Source organism: Loxodonta africana, chromosome 1 (assembly GCF_030014295.1).
Source record: "Loxodonta africana isolate mLoxAfr1 chromosome 1, mLoxAfr1.hap2, whole genome shotgun sequence".
Classification (NCBI taxonomy): Eukaryota; Metazoa; Chordata; class Mammalia; order Proboscidea; family Elephantidae; genus Loxodonta; species Loxodonta africana.
The window spans coordinates 102,859,353-102,884,497 of NC_087342.1; the positions used below are offsets into that span (position 1 = coordinate 102,859,353).

General features: G+C 47.4%; 1 protein-coding gene across 1 annotated transcript in view; it reads right to left on the reverse strand.

Annotated features, from left to right (window-relative positions):
• The window catches only part of LRFN2 (leucine rich repeat and fibronectin type III domain containing 2), a 52,073-nt gene extending 38,568 nt beyond the window's left edge, over positions 1 to 13,505 (reverse strand). The window contains exon 1 of the mRNA XM_023546050.2: positions 12,106 to 13,505. Within this exon, the coding sequence (XP_023401818.1) occupies positions 12,106 to 13,505 (1,400 nt within the window). The remainder of the gene's footprint in view (positions 1 to 12,105) is intronic.
• Between the last annotated feature and the right edge of the window lie 11,640 nt (positions 13,506 to 25,145).

Below are 25,145 nucleotides of genomic sequence, written 5' to 3' on the forward strand. Positions count from 1 at the left end.
AAAATATACTTGGCACTTTCATTTCCAAAGCATCTCCATAGACTTTATCTCTTTGGAGATAATCTCACATAGAACCGGTTTTTATTCCAGTGTTGCAGATGAAGCAAACAAGTCTCAGAGGGGTGAAATGCCTACTGTGTGGTGGAGACAGGATTGGAACTCAGGTCTCCCTGGCTTTCTGCACTAAAAGCTCACAGACCATACCCCACAGCTACAGGATTTGCAGCAGATCTGCCCACCAGTGCTGCCCAAGGCCCTCGTTTCCCTGGACTTGGTGACATGAATCACGCTGTGATCTGCACCCTGAATGCACAGTGGCATCTCCGTGGAGCCCTAAGAACACTGATGTCTAGACGCTACCCCAAGCTGACTCAGGCTCTCAGCAGGAGGGTTCTAATGAGCAGCCAGAGTTGGGGAACAGTGGCGTGGGGAAGCTTCAGCTTGGGGTCAGGACCCCTGGGCTCCACTGCCCCCCAGAGCTGTTGTTCACCCCAGCAGCACAGGAGGAAAGCACCTGGGAAAGTCCAATTGCCAGATGAGTGCTTGGTGTCAGGCGCATGACAGCCACCATGAGCACCATCTCCCAAGTTCCAGACCCTCCTCCTGGCCCAACCTTCCCTCTGTAAACCTTCTAGGTGTTTTCCTGATGTGAAATAAACAATACCCTCCACCCCCGCCACCCCAAGCTAACCAAACATATAAAATTAACAGTGGACTGGTTCTCCGATTCTCTCTTACTAGAAGGGAGAAAGCCACATTTCAGAAGGGAAGCAGACAGGATGTTCTCTGTAATCCCTTTACTCAAGCTAATTCTTTCTATCTTTGGAGATGTCTCCAGCCAGAGCTATTTGAAAGTGAGGAGGGAATGACACGTCGAGAGATTAGTTACCTCTGAACAGATGCCCGGAAGGTTTGTGACTCTGAGTGCTGTCACCTTCTTGCGTAGAGTGAGAGGGACAGGAAGAGAAGGTAGTGACATGATTTGAGACACTCTTAGAAGATACCCCTGAAAAATGCCTCCCCTGTGCACAAGGCTGCTGTTCGTTTTGAAACTCCACTATTAGATATTCACTCCTTTGAGTCTTTCAGATCTCCTGATTAGACTGCAAATATGTCTTGATCTCTTAAAACCTCATCAGATCATTCTAGGTTCACAGCTCTCTTGAAGTAAGGCTTGTGAAGAATGGAGATGCAAGAGACAGCTGGGGAACAAGGTCTAGAAGAGGGACCAACAAGGGAGAGCGGGTCAGCTCCAAGTAACAACAGCTACTTACACGCATCCAGTAGCTCACAGTTTCCTATGAAGGATGCTCTTTTGCCTTCATGACCCATTCAGTCCTCACCACAGTCTTATGACGCAGGCAGAAAGAAATCTCTGTTCCCATTTCACAGATGAGAAAACCGAGACTGAGAGCAGGGAAATGATTTGCCGATGGTCCCGTGACTCAGAAACAACTCATAAACCCACAAACCCAGGTTGTGGAAGTGCTAGCTGCTTCCACATCTTCCCTATATTACTGGGGGTGCATCATCATAGCTAAAACAAAAAGAAAAAACCCCAAAACATGTGCCAGCCTCCCTTGCAGACAGTTATGGCCAATTAAACTGCAAATATTCCTGAAAGGGGTTACACCTTATATCTTGATCCACTGAATCCTCTTCATATCCTTTCCCAGGCTTATAGCTTTCTTGGAGTAAGATTTCTAAAGAGGGGAAGTAATTAGGCGGGACTTCTAAGAAAGCCCTCCTTGCCCTGGGCCCTTCTGCTTTTCATCTTTCCTGCTGCATAAAAGGGAGATCCCATAGCTGGAGCTCCACCAGCCATCTTGGCGACCTTAAGGACAGAAACTTGTGCTGAGAATGGTGGAGCAGAAAGACAGAAGAAGCTGGGTCCCTAATGGTCATGCTGCCCAGAAAGCCAGACCTGAGCTTTCTACCTGGGGATATCTTTTACAGGAGAGATATAAACCTTTATGAATTTAAGTCATCTGAAGTTGAGTTTTCTGTTCATTCTAGTTGCTACTCTGGACTTTGACTCCAGGTTCATTTTTCTCTGTGATGCCGACAGCAACTTTCTCATTTCACAATGGCTGGCCTGCTGAGAGCTGCTGGCTGGGCCCAGGTGACTGTTCTGAGTGGCAGCCAGGTTCTCTCTGGAGCTCTGTTCCCTTTGCTCCAACACTGCTAGAATTAGAAGTGTGGGGGAGCAATGAAAGCTGAGAGGGAACATTCCAGAAGGCTCCCAGGTGGTTACCCCAGTCCTTCCCAGAAAGAGAAGTTACATTTGATGCCCTCACCCCAAGTTTCCATCCTTGGCATGAACTTCTCGGGGCTTTAGTGAGTGGTGCTGCCCAACACAGTACAAGGCACAGTGGAAAGGGCTTCAGATGTGGAGCTCACGTTTCTAGTCTTTGCTTTGTGTAAACGGGAGAAATCTACTCAATTCATTTGAGACTTGGTTTCACCATCTATAAAATGGGTGCAGTATTACTTGTTCTGTGTACCCCCACTTGAGGATGTCAGGTGTTAATAGCCAAACAGCATGAAAGAAAGTTAGAAAACTCTAAAATCCAAGGCAGGCTGATCTTGATTTTGGCTCTGACCAGGGAACTACCTCTCCTCCCCATTCGCCCCTATTTCTTCTTTGTGCTTTTTCTTCCTTTGTTTTTGGGGGCTTAACTTGCCCCTTCAGTAGAAGCTCGGGTGTCAAGGGGAGTAGCTGAGTATAAGAACCTTTGCCCTGCTGAGATGACAGGTCCTATATCTGTCCTGTCCCCTCCTTTTGGAGAACACCCATTTGTATCAGTCTCTTCTCCTGTCCCCAGGGATCCCAGGGTCATTAGTAAATTTTCCTCTATGCCAAGATGACTATTTTCATATGGTGGAGTGCAGATCCCTACTAAGGTGTTGACTGATAAGACCCTGATGGAGTGAAAACTAGTCGAATCTGCCCTTTCGTCCTTTTCCCAGATGGGAGACAGAGCAGCATTAGAAGAAGCCCCAGCCAGCTCCACAAAACTAAGTAGGGGTGGTTCAGTCTCCCAGGGTGTTTACTAGCTAATTTTGGAAGTAGTTAACCAGGCCTTTCTTCCTAATCTTAGCCTAGTAGCTCTGCTGAAACCTGCCAACCATGGCGGACCATGCTGGTATTTGAAATACTGGTGGCATAGCTTCCAGCATTGTAGCAACACACACGCCACCAAAGTATGACAAACTGATAGGCAGGTGGTAAAAACCTGGCTCTTCCCCAGAACCAGAAGCAACAATGGACTCATACATACCAACAGTCATAAAGATGGCACAGATCCAGGCAACATTTGGCTCTGATACATGGGGTCAGCATGAGTCTGAGCTGACTTGATGCCAACTTACAACAGTCATCTCAGGGTGGGAGGTACGTCTGATGTTATGGAAGACTAAGGCATGAAGAAGGGTACCTGTAGATGGGGCAGGGTGGGGATGGGGATGGGGATGGGGATGGGGATGGGGATGGGGATGGGGATGGGGATGGGGATGGGGATGGGGATGGGGATGGGGATGGGGATGGGGATGGGGAGGGGGATGGGGTAGCTGCCCCCTTCCCCTACCTTCAGGGTCTCTCTTTTCACAACTCACCCCTTTCCCCACATGGAAATGATCACAGCATAATGAGCAACAAGAAGACAAGGCTGCCTCCTGGCTGATTCCACACCGTGCATTAGAAGCCTGCTTGCTGTCTCCCTTGCCCTCCTGGGGACTGTTGTAACACCACTTTGGTGACAGATGTTTTTGATGACTCTTGGAGACAAGTGTTTGTGAATGTCACTTGGGCTGATAATGGCATGCAGGGCACTTAACTTTCCATGTCACACCAGGGATGAGGCCAGGCTGGGATGGGCTGTTGCCCCCTGCAGGTAGGCGGGAGGAGGGCAGGGGAGGCCTCCTTCCTTATACCCTCTCCTTCCTTATTTACTCCTCTCCCTGACGAAAGGGCAGGCTCTGGGGGTGAGAGATGGGATAGTCAGCCTTTCCCAGTCTCAGAGGACACAGTCTAGACTGCAGGGCTTACCTGGGTGTACTCAGCGAAGGCAACACCTTGGGAGGTCAGCCAAGACCATTAGGTAATTAAGGGACTAAGTATCTGATAAATGACCAAGATCTATTTCACAGCCAAATTCAAATCCTTCCTAGTTATCCATGATTTGGGGTCACTCATACCTCTGCTGTCCCTTCGTGGTGTGGGGAACAGCCCCCGATGCTTTCAGACCCTGCTTACAGCTTCCCAGGGCTTCCATGGGACATTGGGGTGGTAGATGGTCACCTGTCCATGACTTGTGTCCAGGTCTGAAAGGGGTTACACCTTATATTTTGATCTCTTTAAACCTGCCAAGGTCCCTGACTCTGACCTCAGGTACTGGAGCTCAAACTCCTCTAAGACAGGGCACCCTAACCCTGGCAGGTTGCTATAGTGATCTCAACTAGTAAAAGCAGATGGATTCAGCAACAGTAGCAACCACACTGTCTTGGTCTCGGGATGATGAAAGTCTTACGCCGATTCATAGATTTTCAGGGAAGGGATCATTTAAGTCAAAAGATTCTACTTCTGTCTGAAGTCAGACTGTCCACTCAGTATCCTTGGCACAGAGGCAACCCGGTTCTGCTTGAATCCTTCCAGCGCAGACAGCTCACTACTTTGTGAGGGCTCTTGACTTATGCTGCTGCTGAGTGGCTCTGATGCTCATTTCCATCTGTTCTGCTCTGTAGATGTTGACTGAATAGCTTCTGTGGGCCAGGACTTGCAAGGGGGTGGGGGTACAGAGACAAGCACACATACCAGAGAGGGAGATAGATACAAAGTCAACTTATTTCACTACCAGATGGTAAGAGCAACAAAAAGCTGCTACTGTGGGACATTTTTTTAATGAAGGCCCCATGTCTACTTGTGTGTGTGTTTTCCCCTCTTTTACTTGTAAACTCTTCAAATAAGTTAAGAGAGCTATAACTTCTTTTCTAAGTCCTCTCATCTCCAAGATAACCTTCACCCGTCTCACATGAACTTCCAGAATCCCATTCTCACCAACTGACCTCTGAGTGCATTGCTGTTTGTAAACACGACCCTTAAGACTGTGCCACCTGGAGTAAACATATTACAGCTCTGTTCTAACCGCTCTGATGACGCAGTAGAATCATAACCTCCCATGATCTGAGCCCTATACTTCTATTAATACAGCCAAAGACTATAAGTCTTTTAGCACCTCCATCACTTTGTGGCTGTCCTTGAAGTGGGCTAAAACTCTAAGCCTATGACTCATAAAATTCCAGTCAAGCCAGATTCTCTTCACTTTGAACTTGGGCAATTGATTCCTCGAAGCAAAATTCATGATCATGGTTTTACTACAAGGTACTATTTTATCAGTATCATTTAAAATTTTGTTCTGTCATTGATTATATTGGTTAGTGTTTCTATGTTTGTGGGTATGCCAATTTGCCAAGCATGTCTTCTGTGTCTTTATTCATGTCAATAAGAAAACATAACGAGCAGTACAGAAATGGAGGCAGACCTTGGGGCACAAGCCAGAGGTTTTCTTGCATGTTCGCTCGATTTATTTATCCATCTGGTATTCATCTAGTTATAACTACTTCACCAGCTCACATTTCTCCATTTTGTTCTTAAAGAGCACGAGATTCTGTCAAATATCCTATAAAATTGTGATGCTGTCTGTTTATGGCAGTGACTCACAGCCAATGGAAACTTCTAGAATATTTTTCAACTATACCTGCAGCCCCAGAGATTCTGGCCTGATTCCCAGTGTGATGGGTGGAGGCGGGCTGTAGTGGAGAATCTGCGTAAGGAGGGATGTCACTGATGAGCCTCAGCCTTGTGAATGACAAGGAGCAGAGAAAAGGTTGAGATCTACTGGCCCATAGTGCCTCCTGAGGATAGGGCGCAATGATTTGGCAGAATTTTCCCTTAGCGAACCTGTCTTAGGCTAGGTCCTCTAGAGAAGTGAAACCAGTAAAGTGTATAAACACATATACAGAGAGAGAGAGATTTATATCAAGGAAATGGCTGTGTGAGTCAGGCTGGAGGCTTCTCCTGATTCACATAGCCACAGGGGCTGGCTAGCCCAAGATAGGCAGGTCAGACGGCAGGGCTCTGGCTCGCAGCCTGCGAAGACTGACGAATCCCAAGAACAGTAGGCAAGACAGCAGGCAAGCTGTTAGTGCAAGTCCCAAGAACCAGAGGTCAGATGAACAAGAGCCAGCTGCAGGATCCAGAGTGAGCAAAAGCCCCCAAGTCTTGCCAGGAATTCTACCTATATTAAATGCAGGCCACATCCCTGATGAAACTCCCTTTCAACTGATTGCATACTCACACCAGACCCTACCATGGAGGTGATCACATTATATCAGCTCTCATCATGGACGTGATTACATCATTACATGACTGGCAAACTATATCATAACTGCCAAACCACTGAGAATCATGGCCCAGCCAAGTTGGCACACAACCTTAATGATTACAGAACCCATGCTGGGTTCTGGCACTCAGCATTCTTTCCCACCAGCTCACAATCATCCATTGAGAAATCCTATCTAGAATTTTGTGGGGACTCCATGCTCCGTCTAGTACCCCATGCTTTATGGCTCTTCTATCTACCCTTTTCCAGTCTTTAAGCATCTCCTTTCTTTCTGCCCATGCTGTATCAGGGCAATATTACAGGCTTGGAAAAACCTCACCTACATGTTCGTTTAGCCTGGGGACCAGAACTCAAGTATGGCAGTGCAATGCCTCTTTGTTGGGCTTCAGCTTTCTTTCCATAGTATTGGTCTTATTTTTCCCTGGCTAAGACTCTGGTCAAACACAGAGGCTGCCTGGATTCAAATTCTGTGTAACCTTGGGCAAGTTTTTTATTTGTAAAGTGGAATAATAATAGTTCTTACTTCCTGGGCTTTTCTGAGGACTGAACAAGGTAGACTCTTTTTTTTTTTTTTTCCAGTTGGCGTCGAGTCTACTCCAATTCATGGCGACCCCATGTGTCAGTGAGAGCTGTGCTCCACAGGGTTTCCAGTGCCTGATATTTCAGAAGTAGGCCTCTAGGCCTTTCTTCTGAGGCACCTCTGGGTGGACTCAAATCTCCAACTTTATGGTTCGCAGCTGAGCATGTTAACCTTCTGCCCCACCCAGGGACGGCCGAGTTAGTATAGTGCGTGGTATAGGCCAGATCTCATGCAGATGAGTGCTCTTACTGCTGCTGCTGCAGCTGTGCTCCTTGCTGGGGAAGATAAAAGCAGAATGGAAGGTTCGAGACTTTTCCTGCTAGCTCTTGTCTACTCTCATTGCTACCTCTTTCTCCACCAGCAGGCCTTTGTGAGTTCTTCTTCTTGCTTTAAACATGGATTAAAAAGCCCTTTTTTGGCCGCCTTTAGCGCTTCCTGTCTGCTGCCTCTTTTGTACTCATCTTTGGATGCAGGCCTTCCCTCCTTTCCTTTGCACATCTTCCCGTCAAAATCTGAACGCATCAGAGAGCCAATGTGCAGCCCACTGGCTTCTTTTCTTTCTTCTGGGGACAGTTTATTTTCTAAAAATCCACCTTTTATTTCTTAAATCTCCCTCTTCTCCTAAGCCATATCCACTTTTAGGACATTGGGCATCAAGACCACAGTGGTTGAGTCTGGGCACTGAAGTCAAAAAGTCTGGATTCGAATCACAGGCCTGCCTCCTTCTGTCTGCGGGACTTTGGGTGAGTGTTTAATTCTCTCAACCTCAGCTTTATTACCTCTTGTTGTATATGTTGTTTTTGTTGTGTGCTATTGAGTTGATTCCAACTGAAAGCAACCCTGTATGACAAAATGGAACTGCCCTACAGGGTTTCCTAGGTTGTAATCTTTACGGGAGCAGATCACCAGGTCTTTCCATCCCAGAGCTGCTGGATGGGTTTAAACAACCGACCTATCAATTGGTAGCCGAGACCTTAACCATTGCACCACCAGGACTCCTTTGGTAAATACGTTGTTGTTAGGTGCCGTCGAGTAGATTTCGACTCATAGTGACCCCATGTGACAGAGTAGAACAGCCCCACGGGGTTTTTAGGCTGTAATCTTTATGGAAGCAGATTGCCAGCTCTTCCTCCTTCGGTGCTGCTGGGTGGGTTTGAACCAACTACCTTTTGGTTAGCAGCTGAGCTCTTCAGTGAGATACTGTTTGTAAAGCTCAGTGTCAAGCACACAAGTAGCTTACAGTGTTGGCTAACTATTGTGGTGGCTATTTTCTGACTACGGACTCACACTTTACTTTTTCTCTAAAGTTTTGGGAATCTGTCTTAAAGACTGCCTGCTGTAGCTGACCTTTCTCTTCTGTGCCCTTAACCGGGATGACAGACAAGATAACGGCATTCCTTAGTACTGCTATTGCTCTCACTACTACTACTACTTCTAATAATAATCATTTGTATTCTCTGAGGAGTCCCTGGGTGGTGCAAATGCTTAATGTGCTCCGCTGCTAACCAAACGGTGGGAAGCTCAAGTTCACCTTGGGGTGCTTTGGAAGAAAGGCCTGGCAATCTACTTCTGAAAACTCAGCCCCTGAAAACCCTTTGGAACACAGTTCTACTCTGACACACATGGGGGTGCCCTGAGTCAGGGTCAACTTGATGGCAACTGGGTGTTGCTATTCCTTGAGGACTTTCTATGTGCCTGCACTATGTGGAGAGCTAAGCCTCACTGACCATCCTCAGAGGAAGTCACCGTTGTCACCTGCATTTTTATTCCAAGGTTGTCACGCTTCCATTTGATTTGTGTATTATATTCATAAACCCAGTGACACCAGGTTCTCAGTCTCAGATAAAAGCAATTTGAAGCCTCATCTTGAGTGATTCAGACCACAGCCTCTTCCCTCTCCCCTCTCCCCTCCACAGTGTTTCCAAGACCCCCAGGGAGGGGCGCCCCTTTGGCCACCTCAGTGTGCTGCTGTTGAATGCCAACATCTCCCTTCCCATCTAACAAATTGCATTTCCCTTCACTCTACGCCCATGCAAGCCCCAGAACAGGGAGCTTTTCGCCTTTACGGTTTTTATCAAAGCCAAGGCTATATAATAAATTCACAAGTGAAGAAATATACTAATTTTCAAAAGGTCAACCTCACACGTTATCAAAGAAATCCAAATTAAACCAAGTTCCATTTTTCACCTATCGTATTGGCAGAGAGGAAAGTAATTACATATTCAATATTGGCAAAGTCATGGTCAAAGTGAACATTGCCACCTCCCACTGGTGAAAAGGCTAAATAAATATTTATATGTCACACATAAGGGTTATAATTTACTCCTTAAACCTGTAATTCAACCCCTAGGAAAACATGCTAAAGAAATTATTGAAGTTGCACAAACACATTTATGTACAAAGATACCCGTTGCTGCGTTATTTTTAATATTGAAAAACAAGAAACCAACTAAATATCCAACAACAATATCCATCCAATAAATTAGGGTACAGAGAAATGAAAAATATTTAGTGCCATGGGAACTAAGCAAGCTATAATGTTGAGTGGAAAGAATTATGATACAAAAGTACATACTAGAGTGATAATAAATATTGTTTGGGATTTAAGTAAAACTCACTTTCCAAATGTCTCTGGTTACTTTGGATGGTGGGATTATGGGTAATTTTTATTTTCCTCTTTATAATTTTCTCAGCTTTCCAAATTTCCTACATTGAATAAGAATTACTTTTATAATTAGACAAATACATATATGTATATAGGTTTAAATTTAACACCATGTATATAAAAAAAGTTGCTGTCCTGTCAATTCCAACTCATAGTGACCCTATAGGACAGAGTAGAACTGCCCCATAGGGTTTCCAAGGAGTGGCTGGTGGATTCAAACTGCTGATCTTTTGGTTAGCAGCTGAGTTCCTAACCACTGCACTACCAGGGCTCCAAAACATATATATATGTGTGTATATGTGTGTGTATTCAGGTTAAGTTCTAATGCTGCTTTTGAATTTTTCTACAAAGACTATTACTTTCATAATTAGAAAAATACATATTAGTATATACATTTAATTTTAATAACATATATGAATATATGTGTTGTATGTATTTAAGTTCTAACGCTGGTTTGCAAATTTTCTACTTTTTTATAATTATAAAGTATATATATATAAATCTATGCACATGTACACACATGTGTGTATTTAAGTTCTAATGCTGCTTTTGAGATTTTCTACAGACTTATTTTTATAATTACAAAAACACATATACGTATGTATATTTGAGTTTAGTAATAGATGTGTACGCATATTGCATACATGCATGTGTGTCTATTTAAGTTCAAATGCTGCTGTCTCTACATCCTGAGAAACAAAACTGCTGTCCATACAAGCCAAGCAGATGCCAGGTAAGGGAGGTTCCCTAGTCTCACTACAGTGGCACTGTGTGGCCCACGGCCTCCATGACACTTCCCGTTGCTCACAGCGCCCCCTCAATCTCATGGACTCCATTCAGTGAATGAATGGCTTCCTTGTGTGCTCTTCTCCCCCCACCTACCCCGTTCCAAAGACTCGTCAACTCAGAAACTCAAAGCTGGAAGAAATGTTAACAATGGAACCAGCAGTTCTTGACCTCTCTTCCACCATGGGCCCTTTGGCAGTCTGGCGAAGATGATGGGATCCCTTCTCAGTATAACTGTTTTAAATGCATAAAATAAATCACATAGGATTTCAATGAAAATCATGCAATCCTTGAGTGTTAAGATTCTAGAGCATGTCCTTGCTGTTAATAGGAACTGAGGCAGGAAGGGGAGGGGCCTTCTGTCTGTCACTCTGTGAGCTCCTTCCACCCCCCGAATGACTTAGGCAGTTCCACTGCAGCTGTCCAGTCTTAACCCCTTTCCTCCAGGCCTAGGAGACGACTCCTTGATCCTCACAGCAATGTTATCAGGTCAACATCATTGTCTCCATTCCCAGAGAGGGACACTCAAGCCCAGAGGTCAGTACAGGTAGGCAGGATGACATCACCTCTAGGCTCCAGGGGCTCACGTGACCTGCTTTGGCTAATCAGAGCTCATCCAGGACTTTTGTGGGAACATTTGGGAAAGGGACGATTGCCTCCCTCTAGGGCTGCTAAGAGGAGCCAGCAGGGGCTGCTGAGAGTATAGAGGCTTCCTGAAGGGAAAGCAAACCCAGAGAACAAAATTTAGGGAAGATAAGAAACTCTGGGAGTCCCTGGGTGATGCAAATAGTTAAGCACTCAGCTACTAGCCAAAAAGTTGGCAGGTCAAACCACCCAGAGGCACCTAGGGAAAAAGGCCTGGTGATCTGCTTCCAAAAGGCCACGGCCTTTGGCCACAGTTCTACTCTGCACACATGGGGTCGCCATGAGTTGGAACTGACTCGATGGCAACTAACAACAAGAAACTTTGAGACCATGGCACGTTTTTGGGCGAACCTTCAATCCCGCTGAGCCTGAAGCAGTCCTTAACTTTTCAATTACACGAAACAACAACTCTGTTCTTCCTTTTTCTTTAAAGCCAGTTAGAGTTGGGCCAATTACCTGCAACAATGTGTTCAAACTCAGCCTGGTATGTATTATTCCCATTTTACAGATGAGGAAACTGAGGCAGGCTAGAAAAATTAAATGACTAGCAGATAGCAGAGCCGTGGCTTGAATTCCACTCTTTCTGATCTCAAAGCTTTAAGCACGATTGCATACAAGTGCAGGTGAGGGTTAAATTCATGCCTCCTTGGGGAGTCTGATCCTTTGGCCAAGAGGTTCTACTCATTGCTTTTGTGTGTCCTCTAGGTGGCGCTCACAACAGGAGGTTCTGAGGCTCATAGCCAGGAAACCACCTACCACAGCCACCCACATGAGAGGCGTGGTCCCTCTCCACACACGTCCCTTTGAGCTGCCCATGTATGAATCCTGCTCTCCTTAAGCCTGTAGTTGATGTTCTTCCTACTCCTCTTACCTGCAGGTGAGTCCTGAGGGCCTATGGCACGCTTTGCCCAGGATCCCCACAAACACCTCTGGGGGCGAGAGATAGGTGGGAACACCTCAAAAGCTTCCCCCTGCCCTTCTCCTTCTCCAGCCAGACGCCCCCGCCTTTGCCGCAGCCCTTGGCTCACCTGTAAATCAGTACCTCATCGTCGGAGCAGTTGTACTGCAGCTGGTACATCTTCACCCGGGGCGCTGACTTGCTGACTGACCATTTGACCAGGGCCGAGGTGGTGGTCACGTCGGACACAAGCACTGCCCGTTCAGGGGGGCTCTTGGGAGGCTCCCCGCCCCCACTGCTGCCACCTCCCCGGCTAGTCTTGCTGGAGCCAGTGATGTCTGAGAGGCGGGACTTGGGGGGTGCAGTGCGGCTGGTGCTGTTGCTGAGGTGTGGCAACTGGATGATGGACACCTCCACGGTGGCCGTGGCCTCTCCAGCGGCATTGGCGGCAATGCAGGTGAAGGCACCGCTGTCCTGAGACGTGGTGATGAGGATGTCCAGGGTGCCATTGTCGTACACGGCAGTCCTGGACGAGTTCCCCACCAGGCGGTCATCGGGGGCCACCCAGTGGATGAGGGGGCTGGGGTCCCCAATGGCCTTGCATTTAAGTGTGGCGGCCTGGCCCTCCAGAACCAGGAGCTTGTGTGTGTGCTGGGTGATGAGAGGTGGCTCGCAAGTGAACTCCTCCTCACGTACATGCCAGAAGTACCGGCCCTTGAGGCCCCCCGGGGAGCCACAGGTCTCCAGGTCATCGTCCCGCTCGAGCCTCCGCAGCCAGAGAAGCTCGCAATTGCAGTGCAGTGGGTTCCCCCCGAAACTAAAGGACAACGTGGGGGCAAAGGGCGTGGCAGTCAGAGCAGAGGCCTGAGAGCGGGCGAAGATGGGGTCTGGGGGCAGCTTCTGCAGCCGGTTGGAGGTGAGGTCCAGGCGGGCCAGTTTCTGCAGGTCGGCGAAGGTGCCCTCGGCGATGTGGTCCAGCAGATTGTGGTCCAGGCTTAGCTGGTGGAGGTTGACCATGCGCCGCACGGAGTCCCAGGGCAGGCCGTGGAGGTTGTTGTAGGAGAGGTCCAGGTCCTCCAGTGTCAGCAGGAAGTCCTCAAAGGCCTCATCAGCGATGCCACCCAGCTGGTTGTTGTTGAGGATGAGGTGCTGCAGGTTGACCAGGCCCCGGAGGGTGTCCTCTCCCAGGCTGGGCAGCCGGTTGCTGTCGAGGTGCAGGGAGCGCAGGCTCTCGAGATCCAGGAAGGAGAAGGGCTGGATGTGGCTGATGGTGTTCCTGGAGAGGGTCAGGTCCACCAGCCCTGTCATGTTGGCGAAGTCCTGGCGGCCGATGTGGATGATGAAATTGCCGCCCAGGCGCAGCTCCACTGTGCGCCGATCAATGTCAGGGGGCACGAAGAGCAGCCCCTTGGAGGGGCACAGGGTCCCCAGTGACTCAGACAGGTTCTGGCAGACGCAGTACTTGGGACAGGCGTCGACCACGGCAAACGCCATGCCAAACGCCAGCAGGCCACCAAGCAGAGTCTCCATGGTCTGGTCATTCAGGCCGTGGCGCCTGGAAGGGAGGAACACAAGGTCAGGGTCAAGAGGTGACTTCCTAACACCCTTGCCCAGAGCTTCCTCCCTCACATTCACTGCCTTAGGGAATAGCCTCTGTCTGCACAATATACCACTATATACCCAGGACCTAAACACTGCCTGACACATAGTAGGTCCTTTTGCATGAATCAATATTTAGGGAATGAATATCTAGAAACAGCAATTTGGACTGGGTCTTCATGCCTCCCCAGTTTACAGCTTCCTCACTGCGTGTTACACCAACTGTGACACTATTTATGTAGTGCTAAAAACAGCCAATTGAGTTGGACTTTTGGAAAATCAGGCACACTGGTTGTGTACCGTCATGCAGACCAGCATTCCTCAAATTGCCTTCTAGGAGTGCTAATTAGGGCTGTGCAAAAAAAAGGCTTCTAATGCCAATAAGTCGGGGAAGCGCTGCCTACTCTCTCGCTCTTGCAGAAGCTCTATAAACATCAGTGAGTTCAGAAGGGTTGAGAAATTCTGCTGCAGTAAAGAAATTGGATTAATGTTTAATTCTGCATTACTCTTTTTTTTTTTTTTTTTACTAAAGACATTCCTTTTTTTGAGCAAAAGCTGTTAATAGTTTGAGGAAGCAGAGCACCACAGATACCAATCGGAGGAACAGATACAGACAAACCAACTAGCTGATGAGAAAATACACACACATACCCAGACACACACACACACACACACACATATATTCGATTAGAAGCCTATTCCAATCAGATATCACTTTATTGTACAAACTCAGATTCCATAATTGTGTCTCTTTAAGGGTAAATTCCCTGTCTGGGGCTCTTTAAGTCCAGAGACTAACTTGTATTTCACTTGGAAAAAAAAAAAAAAATTGTGTTGTTCTAGAGCAGGGCTATCCAATAGAAATAGAATACGAGCCAGAAATGCAATTTTCAATTTTCTAGTGACCATATTAAAAAAAAAATAAGGTAAGAGAAACAGGTAAAATGAATTTTGATAACTCACTGTATCCAAAACATCACTCTTTCAACATGTAATCGATGTAAAAAAATTATTGAGGTATTTTACATTATTTTATCTGTACTAAGGCTTCAAAACAGCCATGGTGGTGCAGTGGTTAAGAGCTTGGCTGTTAACCAAAAGGTCATCAGTTTGAATCTACCAGCTGCTCCTCGGAAACCCCATGGGGTAGTTCTACTCTGTTCTATAGGGTCACTATGAGTCAGAATCGACTCAACAGCAGCTGGTTTAGTTTGGTAAGACTTCAAAAGTGGGTGCGTATTTTACACTTACACCACATTTCAAGTGTTGACTAGCCAGGTGTGTTAGAGCAGAGGTTGGCTAACTAGAGTCTGTGGACCAAATCCAGCTCTCTGGCTGTTTTTGTAAATAAAGTTTTATTGGAACATAGCCGTGCTAATTTGTTAACATATTGTCTATGGGTTCTTTCCTACTACAGTGTCAGAGGTGAGTCCTTGTGACTGATACCCCACAGCTCTCAAAGCCTAAGGTATTTACTATCTGTGCCTTTACAGAAAAAGTTTGCCGAGCTTTGTTCTAAAAGATTTCTTTTATTGTCTTTTCATCTTCATTGTTGTCATTAGCATTAAAGGCCTTCGCTGAAGTGCCTAATTATACACAGTTCTGCTCTGGGCCCCCCACGAGCAACCACCTACCCAGCTCAGTCCCTGCTCTCACCAAGCTCCTACCTGAAATGGACTGGCCCACCTTGACCCAGGTCCCACCAGATACATCCATCCCAGAGGTGTCTATATATGGAAGTGTTACACCTGCCACCTTTCTCTATGCTCAAACATGCTCTGGCCATCTAAGCCTATACTTAGCTGGGGTCTGTTAAGACGAACAAGAATCTTCTGTATCTGCAAGGACCGCTGTCTTATTTAGCACAAGAAGGAGTCTTTGCAGGAGCTGGCCCTGCCCTTCTCCACCTTATCTTTTACTACCTTTGCTCTTTATGCCCAGCCTCACTGGACCTTTCTCACCTCATTAATTGCCATGTTTGCTCTTCCTCTAGGACTTCCCACATGTTCTTATCTCTGCCTGGCTTTTCCCCTATCTCCACTCCTACCTGGCTAAACTCTAATTCTGCCTCCAGGTCTCAAATACCACCTACTCCAGGAAGCCTCTCCAAAACCTAGACCAGGTTAAGCCCTCTCACTATTTGCTCTTTATCACCCTGTACTTGCCCAGTAGAGTATCAGGGTGCCACGAACGGTTAAGTACCTAACTACCAGCTGCAAGGTGCTTCAAGCCCACCCAGGGGCACCAGGAAGAAAGGTCTGGTGATTTGCTTCCTGAAAGGTCACAGTTGTGAAAACCCTATGGAGCAGTTCTACTCTGCATACATGGGGTCGCCCTGAGTTGGAATCAACTTGACGGCAACTAACAATAATAACACTTGCTGCATATTACTCATCACGTTTTTAATTATAACCACTTAATCACTTCCCTGTTTGCCTTACTAAACTCTAACTGCCACAAGGCAGAGATCTTATCCACCCACCACTGACTCTCCAGCACCCAGCACCACACCTGGCTCAGAGTAAAAGTGCCCAATAAACATCTACTGAATAAATGAATGAATGAAATATGGTGCTGGGAGTGAGTTTCTGGCATTGTCACTGAGTTTAGGAGTTCCGTATCAAACATGGTCCAGGGTTCATTTGGCTGCTCAGCTGAGACAACCATCTTTACAGAGTAGCTTGGCACCAGGAGGCACATCAAGGGCGTTCTCTAGCAGCCATCTGGCTGTGTTTTCCAGCTACACCTCCCAAAACTCACCGTGGCCACCAAGGGAAGGAGGCCATATTTCTCTAAAGAACACCTGCATCTGTTCAAGTGGAGTTAAGAAATATAAGAAATAGCCCCCATACCCACAGAGGAAAAGATTCCCAATGCAAATGGTTTGCACTCAGTCACTGACCAAAAGATTGGTGGTTTAAACCCACCCAGTGTCTCTGCAGGACAAAGGCCTGGCCATTTATAGCCTAGGAAAATATCCTATGGAACAGTTCTACTCTGTAACATGTAGGGTCGCCATGAATTGGAATCAACTAGATGGCCACAAGGTTTGTTTTTTGCTTTCTTTTTTTTTTTTTTTTAAACCCATTGGGGGACACAGAGACCACTGTGCCCAAGGATGCCCCTTACTAATTAAGCTGCGGGTGGCTCTGTGTGCAGGTACATGTGCAGGAGGTGGGGGGAGGCTATGTTCTGAAAGTGTACAGCCCCATGGGAAAGGCTGTCCTCCTTATGAGCCCTAGTGAGTAAATGCCGTAATGTTCTAAGATTAAGCAGCCCTTTCCAACATCTTCGCATCACAGTACATGTAGGAAATGAGAACGTTGGTCAGGTGCAGCTGGGTCTATGGCCAACATCTTCTGTCTGTCCCTCTAGGCCCTCTCTACTCTCCCTTCTCCCGCCCTGTGTTATGCCCTCAGGGGCTGACCCCTACCACAGCATATGGGCCACCTTGTCCTATGATGTCCTTTCGGGATGGACAGCAGCAGCGGCGGCAGACAGAGAGGACCCAGAGCCTTAGAAGCACTGTTCCATTGTTTCAAATAGCTTTGTCCTTGCAAATTATGCTAAACAAACCACACTTAAAGGAAAAACAAACTTTGTTGAGGATTAACAAGTGTCTAATGAATTCAAATCTGTGACATAATAGAGCTGGGTAAATACATTTTAAGTAATCAGCTTGGAAGATTACTGACAAAGGAATGACTACTGAATCTTAATTAAAATTGTATTCTGAGAACTGTCGCTTAATACATTACCCTAACAGCCCAACAAAAGGCAGCTTAAACCCCAAGTTGGGAGGGAGGACCCGGGGGCTCAATGGATACTTGTAATCAGTGCAAATCCAGGGGCGGGATGGGCTGGGGAGTGGTGCTGTCTTTTATGCAGGAATTTGAACAAATGCTGGAAGGAGGAACCTCAGACCTAGGTCACAGTAAGCATCCCAGACTGGTGTAGTTGGAGGGGAGCAAGGGACGGTGATTAGAACAAGAGGGCTGGTATCCGGAGCAAAGAAACAAATGAAAGCGGGCGGGCAGGAGGGCAGCGGGATTATTTGGGGGCAAAGCTGGGAGAGGTGCCCACGCAGGAACAGAAGTGAGGCTGTGAAATGAATGCTGGTATCAAATGTCAGAATCAGCCTTCACAGGAGGAATCTATATGCAGAGGAGCTGGGAGCTTGTCTGCTCAGAATGTCTATGAGCCAGGACTGGGGATGTGTGTGGTGTGGGGGCGGGGAGAGAGGGGTTTTCCAGAAGAAACAGAAACAGAGGAACAGGCAGAGGAAGAAAAAAAATGCCCAAGAGCTTTGGCTGGGTCCCTGGAAGTTCACCCAGGGTAGAAACAGTGGCTTCCCCATCTGTCGATTGGATTTCTTCATGCTGTCTTCACAACTACTCTTCATCGTGAGCACTATCATTAGCCATTAGCCCAGAAGGTACCCTTGTGCAAAGGAAAAGAAGTGCCCCTTTGAGCATTTGTAGGGCCCCTGAGCTGAGCCCTGGGGGCGACGTGGTTAAGAACTCAGCTGCTAACCAAAGGTCAGCAGTTCGAATCCACCAGCTGCTCCTTGGAAACCCTATGGGGCAGTTCTACTCTGTTCTGTAGGGTCGCTAGGAGTCAGAACTGACTCTACGGCAACGGGTTTGTGTTTTTCTGTTTTAGCTGAGGAACCTTGTACAGTGAGCAACCTGCCCTACTATATCTTATGGCCCTGCACACTGCTATTCCCACTGTAAACATAAGAAGATGAGGTTCAAAGAGGTTTAAAAATACCAAACCAGTGGGCCGTGGACTCAGTTTTGACTCATGATGACCTCATGTGTGTCAAAGCAGAGCTATGCTCCATAGGGTTTTCAATGGCTGATATTTTGAAAGTACTGCTCACCACACCTTTCTTCCATGGTGCCTCTAGATGGGTTCAAACTGCCAACCTTCTGGTTAGTAGTCGAGTGATTAACTGTTTGCACCACCCAGGGGCTCCTTCAAAGAGGTTTGGGTCTGCCTAGTCTGCCAGCTAATCTAGGAAGAACCATGGTTTGAACTGGGGACCATTTGGCTCCAGGTGGTCTCAGAGTAGAGAGAAGGCCTGTCTGGAGGCTTCCATTTGCCTGGTATCCAAGGAGAAACTGGCTGCATCCACTATGAGATTGCTTAGTAACTGGTGACGGCCCAACTGTTTGACTAAATTTGGGCACTTGTGTTTCTTGCTTGGGGAAGGACCTGGAAGGAGCTCTGGTGTTCTCAGAAGCACAGGCCTAATTGGCTCAAGCCCTGCTGATGGTGAGTCAGGCTCTCTCACACACATACACACACTCAGAAATACACTGGCAATAAATATAGAGTTGTGGGTACCAGGCTGATGCTTTGTAATCAGAGTCTCCAGATGGGATTTTATTTTTAAAACAAAAGGAAAAAGAAAGAGGAGGCCAGAAAGTGGAAAAATAAAGGATATGGCAGCAGAAAAGGAAAGTTCCCTTTCCCCGGCTTGAAAGTCTGGAGACCGTGAATGTTCCTCCCACCAGTGGCCTTTCTTCCCCCTCCCTTCCCTCAGCCCCTGGGCCCTGCCTCCCTGTCAGAACCACCTCGAGCTGTTCCAGACAGAAGAAGCAACATTTAGCAGATGGCTGGCACGATATATGTGGTATCTCTCTACCCTGATTTCCATTTAAAAGATACCTTAGCAACCAGCCAAGGAGCCACCTGCCCCTCAAGCCTGTAAATCAAGCAAGATGCCTGTCTCTACTTCAGGTAAAAAGAAATGGCCCCTCCAGGGTGCTCAGGGCCAGGAAAGTGTGAATTAATAAGAGTGGGAGGGGTTCAGATCTGCAATGGAGAGGCAGCCTCTCAGCTTCTTCCCCGACTTTGCCTCCCAGAGCACTTCCTGCTCGCCATAAATCATACATACCTCTCAAGGCAGGCCCAGGAGGGGCCCACTGTGGAACGGAGGAATGGAGAAAGGAAACTTGACTTCCACTTGGGTGGGGGAAGAGCAAGGCCCAGGCACTGGCTGATGGGGCTGCTTCTCTGGCCTGACTTGCCAGCTGATGAAAATGCCACCAGCGCCATGTCTGGGCTCCAAGGAGAAGCCTCCAGTCCACCCTGCCCCCCCACCAGCTCCTCCTCCTCCCTGAATGGGCCCCACGGACCCTCAAGAAGTAACAGTCTAAGTAAGAGGGTAAGAAAAATGAGTTGGACTCAGGGAGCTGATTTCCCAAAACCCCCACTCCAATGGCCATACGGGGAGTAAACATAGCACCCAAAGCCCTGTACAGGCACCCTTCTAGAACCTTGAGAAAAAAGGGTGGTGGTGCGCAAGCTTTGTGTGTGTGGGCGGGGGGGGGCATGCATGTTGAAGAGGTGCTAGCTTGGTGGCTGCAGAAAGACACCCGCACAGGGTGGGCAAGAACATTTCCTGTGTGCTGTCCCTAAACAAAGCCATGGACATAGGAGCCCCATCCTGAATTCCCAATCTTCATAAACTAGATATAAAGAGGGCTATTTAATAAGTAGCACAGGCAACAGGAAAGAAAAGGGGGAAATGATGTCTAAAAGATCAAAAAGGGCAGAATGAGCCCATTTAGGTGCTGTTTAAACTTCTATTGTGCAAGATAAACAGTTGTTATCGTAAGTAAGTTATTAAGCTCAGAACTGCTTCCTCGTTATTCCCAGTGACAGCATTGTACCTCCACTTACAAGTCCATGATAGCTTTTATTGTGTTGTAATATAATTATGTGTTTGCCTGTCTTCTACCCCATTCACCTGGTAACCCCTTACTGGAAGGGATTGCATGTTGTTCAACTCTGAGTCCCCGGTCGCAAGCCCAGTACCTGGCACAGAGTAAGCACCAAGATATGTTGGATGAAGAACGAATGAGTAAATAAATGAATGAACCCATGCTCTAGCATCAACAGTCATCCCTCCTTGACACCCTCTACACTTTAACTTGCTGCAGTGTTGGGGCAGACCAGGTCTGTTGGGGAATTAATGCCCCCAGAGAGCAGCCCCCAACCAATGCCGGTAAGGGAGAAAGAGGCTACTTTAATTCTCTGAGGCACATTCTACACCATCTCCGAGAGGTCCCCAGTGGGAATGAGCCTACTTGCCCTTAGTCACCTGTTACTTAACACACTCTGTATTGGCTTCCTTCCTTCCTCCTCTCACTTTCTTACTCCTGTATTTCCTGCGATCACTGCTCAAAAAAAAAAAACACTTCCACTTAAATTCTCATATCAGAGTTCACATCTGGGGAATCCAGACTAAGGTGAATGTCTCAGGAATACTACTATCAGTTGTCCTTGAGTGGAGTCCACCTCATGGCAACCCATGAGTGTCAGAGTAGAACCGTGCCCCATAGGGTTTTCAATGGCTGTGATCTTTTGGAAGTAGATTGCCAGGCCTTTCTTCCAAAGCATCTCTGGGTAGACTTGAACCTTCAACCTTTTGTTTAGCAGCTGGAGCATGTTAACCATTGGTACCACCCAGGGACTCTATCTTAAGCATAACTGTCGTTAGACAAAATACCAGCTGAACCTGGGCCACTGTGGAAATGTAAAATAAATGGAAATAAAAAATGATATGAAAACCATGAACATTGTCATTAATGATTAACAAGTGCTAGCAATTCATTGAAGAAAGGAGACCTAAGTTTACATATAAATGATTGGTGGTGCTGTTAGCTGCTGTCCAGTTGCCTCGACTCATTGCAACCCCATGTGTGTCAGAGTAGAACTGCTCCATAGGGTTTTCAACGGCTGATTTCCTGGAAGTAGATCGATCGCTAGGCCTTTATTCTGAGGTGCCTCTGGGTGGACTTGAACCTCCAGCCTTTCAGTTAGCATCCTAGTGCTTAACTGTTTGTGCCACCCAGGACTCCCAAATAATTGTTAAACCAAAAAAAAAAAACAAACCCATTGTCATTGAGTCGATTCTGAGTCATAGCAAACTTATAGGACAGAGTAGAGCTGCCCCATAGGGTTTCCAAGGAGCAGCTGGTGGATTTGAACTGCAGACCTTTTGGCTGGCAGCCAGACACTTAACCACTGCCACCAGTAGTCATAATTCAACAGAATATATCTTCTACCCAATGTATTTACGCCAAGGACTGTGGAGCACTAGCCCTCTGTCATCTTGAGACACGTGTGAGTCACTGTGTACATGAGTGTTTGTGTGTGAATGGAGGGAGGCCCATGTAGGGATGGGATGTGTGGTGTGAATGTGGAGGCTGGGACGTGAATAGAGGCGTATGTGTGTGTGCAGAAAGCAGAGGGGGAAAAGCGGGTGTGTCTGACTGAACGTGACTGGAGCCGCCTCGGTGTGTGAATGCGGGGGTGTCTCATGAATAGAGGTGAGTGAGGGAATGGGTGTGCTTGCATGAATGGAGGGCTGAGTGGGTGAAGGTGGGTGTGCTTTTCTGAATGGGAGCCTGATGTGTACAAGGTAGTGTGTGAGTCCAGGGTGTCTGAGGAAGGAAGAGGGAGCATAGCTTGTTTGTTCAGCTTTGATGGAAACAAATGCTATTTTGCTGCTGTGCTGTCAACTTCAAATGCATTAATCTCCATGGTTGCCTGTGATCTGTCCCTGCTTTGGGACACAGACAGCTCACGGGCTGGCAGTTCTCAGCAGCAGTGCAGGCCTTGGCCTTCCTCCCTGTTCCCGCACAGCAGCCTCCACTCTGGCCCTCAAGTGTGAGTATTATATAGGGGCTCTGGCGTCACACAGCGAGACTTTTGGCTTTGATTCAGTGATGACTTCCAAGATTCTTCCTCTAAAATCCTCTCCCCTCTATTTCAAGTATCTTTTAGATTTTACCTCCTAAAGCCTCAGAAGAGGGTCCAGCTTTAGAAATTTGGATGGACCGCTCCCTTCTTACCTCAGAGGGTGAATGAGGATACACTGGGATGTCTTTCCAGCTCACCAGGGCCTTTCTAGTCTTTCCTCCTTCTCCCAAGGTCTTCCTCAGCAGCTCCATATCCAAGGACCCAGCCCTTGCCACCTCAGCCCCTTACATCCTTCCCCTCCTAGATCACAGTGCACTCCCAGGTTTGTTGACTGACCAGCACACCTCTCCCTCCCCTGAGGGCCCTCTTGCCTTTCACTAGTACTGACACTCAAGGGAGCAACCTCAGTGTGGTCTTCCCCAGGACTGGGCTAATGAAGGGAGCAGTGGGGTGGATAATTCAAAGCAGCAGATAATCCAAAACTCATTTCCATTTGGCTGGGGAATATTCACTCTATGATTTACTCTCCTCATTATGTTTGGCTCAGGCTAAAATGAAAATTGGCTTTTCTTTTTCAAGCCACCCAGGCCAGAGGGTAGGCAAAGGTTGGCATAGCGTTAAAGTTCACTGTGGCCAGACGACATAATTATGGGTTGACATCTGAGCTGAATAACAGACTCGAACGTTGCTAGAGGTAGGGGTTGTATCTCCCTGAGCAGACTGGGGCTCCCTGAGGGCAGGGCTGTGCCTCCCTGTCAGACTGGGGCTCCCTGAGGGCAGGGCTGTGTCTTCCCCTCAGACTGGGGCTCCCTAAGGCTGGGGCTCCTTGACAGCAGGACCTGTGTCTATGCTGTATCTCAAGGATCAGCTCAAAGCTCTGCCTCGTGGGATTGAGGCTGTTATTATTGGTGTCCTCCTACCCCCTTCACTGCCCACCCCACCTCACACTCCTCCTGGAGGCCCCTGAAGCAGTCCTTTCCTATGAGGCCCTTTCTAGGGCCTCATCGGGGCCACCGCAGATTGAGTATCATTAAAGCTCTGAGGCCGCTCTGAGGACAGATCTCATCACACAGGCCTGTTGTTATTCCCCTGCCCTGGTGTTATGTGTTTGGCCCAACACCACGTGTGGCACATTTAATCTTGGGCTTCTAATAACACCTCTGATCATTAAAATGAAAATAATTTAGAAAACGAAATTTGCTTCTTGATGGGAGTTTATTTGCTTATTTCATTTTGCTCGTTTGTGGGTGGCGGGGAGGGAGGAACACAGATACAAGGGGATCTCGTAGCTTTGGAACCAGATCCTCACCTGTTGTCCAATCTGGGGTTACAGGAAATCAAGACACTTAAAAGCAAGCAGACTTTTCAGTTGGGGTGACCTTTATTATATTTCAGTCCTTATGAATTCCCTCAGTAGACTTAGGCATGGGAAAAAGCCAGAGTGATGGCCTGTTTACGGGGCCCCACACAGGCCACTCTATCTGACATGCCCCAGTCAGCCCTGGGAGTATTTATCAAGCAGCTGCTAAAGGGGCAGGAACGAATATGGGGCAGGTCTCCCAGGTCCTTTGGGAGATGGGGTGCTAGGCCAACATGCCATCCCCGTCTCCTATGCACGTACTGCAAACAAGTCCCCACAGAGCAGAGATAACTAAATCTCTGCTGCTTCTTCCTCCTTTGCAAAGAGCAAATGGAGCAGGGTTCCTCTCTCTGCTCCCTTGTTACATTGCTCTCCTATGTCCTCCAGTTCTGGGGAGAAGGGGCAGAGAGAAAAATTATCTGTCAGGGTCCTGGAAGGAAACAGATGACAGAATCAAAGGAGTCTCTGATGGAAGTTTAATGAAGGGCTATTTATAGAGGGTAGGCAGGGTTAGGGGAACCCAGGAGGTATGGTGCAGCACCCAGGAACTAGCAATGGGGGGGAGCCTTTCACCCCTAGGCCTAGAGAGGCAAAGGTAGAGGGTAGTTTCAAGAATCCAGCCAAGGTTATAGCCACAGGAGAAGTTGCCCAGTGGAAGCTGCGGTCAGCAGTAGTTGAATACATCCCACTAGCAAGTCTCAGCCTGGTGAGAGCAGCCCAAGGGAATAAGCACCTCTCTTTTACCTCTTTTGGGGTCCCTTGAGGGGTGCAGATGATTAACATACTCAGCTGCTATCCAAATGGTTGTACATCTGAGTCCACCCAGAGGTGCCTTGGAAGAAAGGCCTGGTGATCTACTTCTGAAAAATCAGCTATTGAAAACCCTATGAAGCACATTTCTACTCTGACACATATGGGCTCACCATGAATCACAGTCAACTCACGGCAACTGTTGCTTTTTTTTTTTTTTACTTCTTTTATCCTGCCCTCTTGTCTACTACTGGTGTCTCCCAGTGGCCAAACCCAACCAGAAGCCACAGGGCAAGGGAGCCCGAATGCTGTTGTCCCTACAACTGACCCTCTGGGCACAGAGCAGATAAAGGTGGAGCAAATGGAAAATAACCAGCGCAGAGAGAGAGAGACCCCTTCCTTTTGTCAGTTTTCCCAGTGAGTTGTTGGATAATAAAAATAGTGGGCAGTATAAGAAGGAGGAAAAGAAGAAGAAAAAAGGAGGACGACGAGAAGAGAGAGGTTATTCTATTGGAAATAATAAACCCTATAGACTCAATGGCAGTAAATAAAAATTCAATTTGGTTTTGCCATTTACAAAACCCAGTCTTCTTTGGAGCTGACAGGCTGATCAGATAAAAGCCGCTGTTGCCACCAGGATGGCACATTTAAATTTTTATTGCAAACACCAGGCTCCATTACCCTGGGATTTGCTCTCTGCATTCCTAACACTTTCTTTCTTCATGTTGGATTGTGAGCATCTT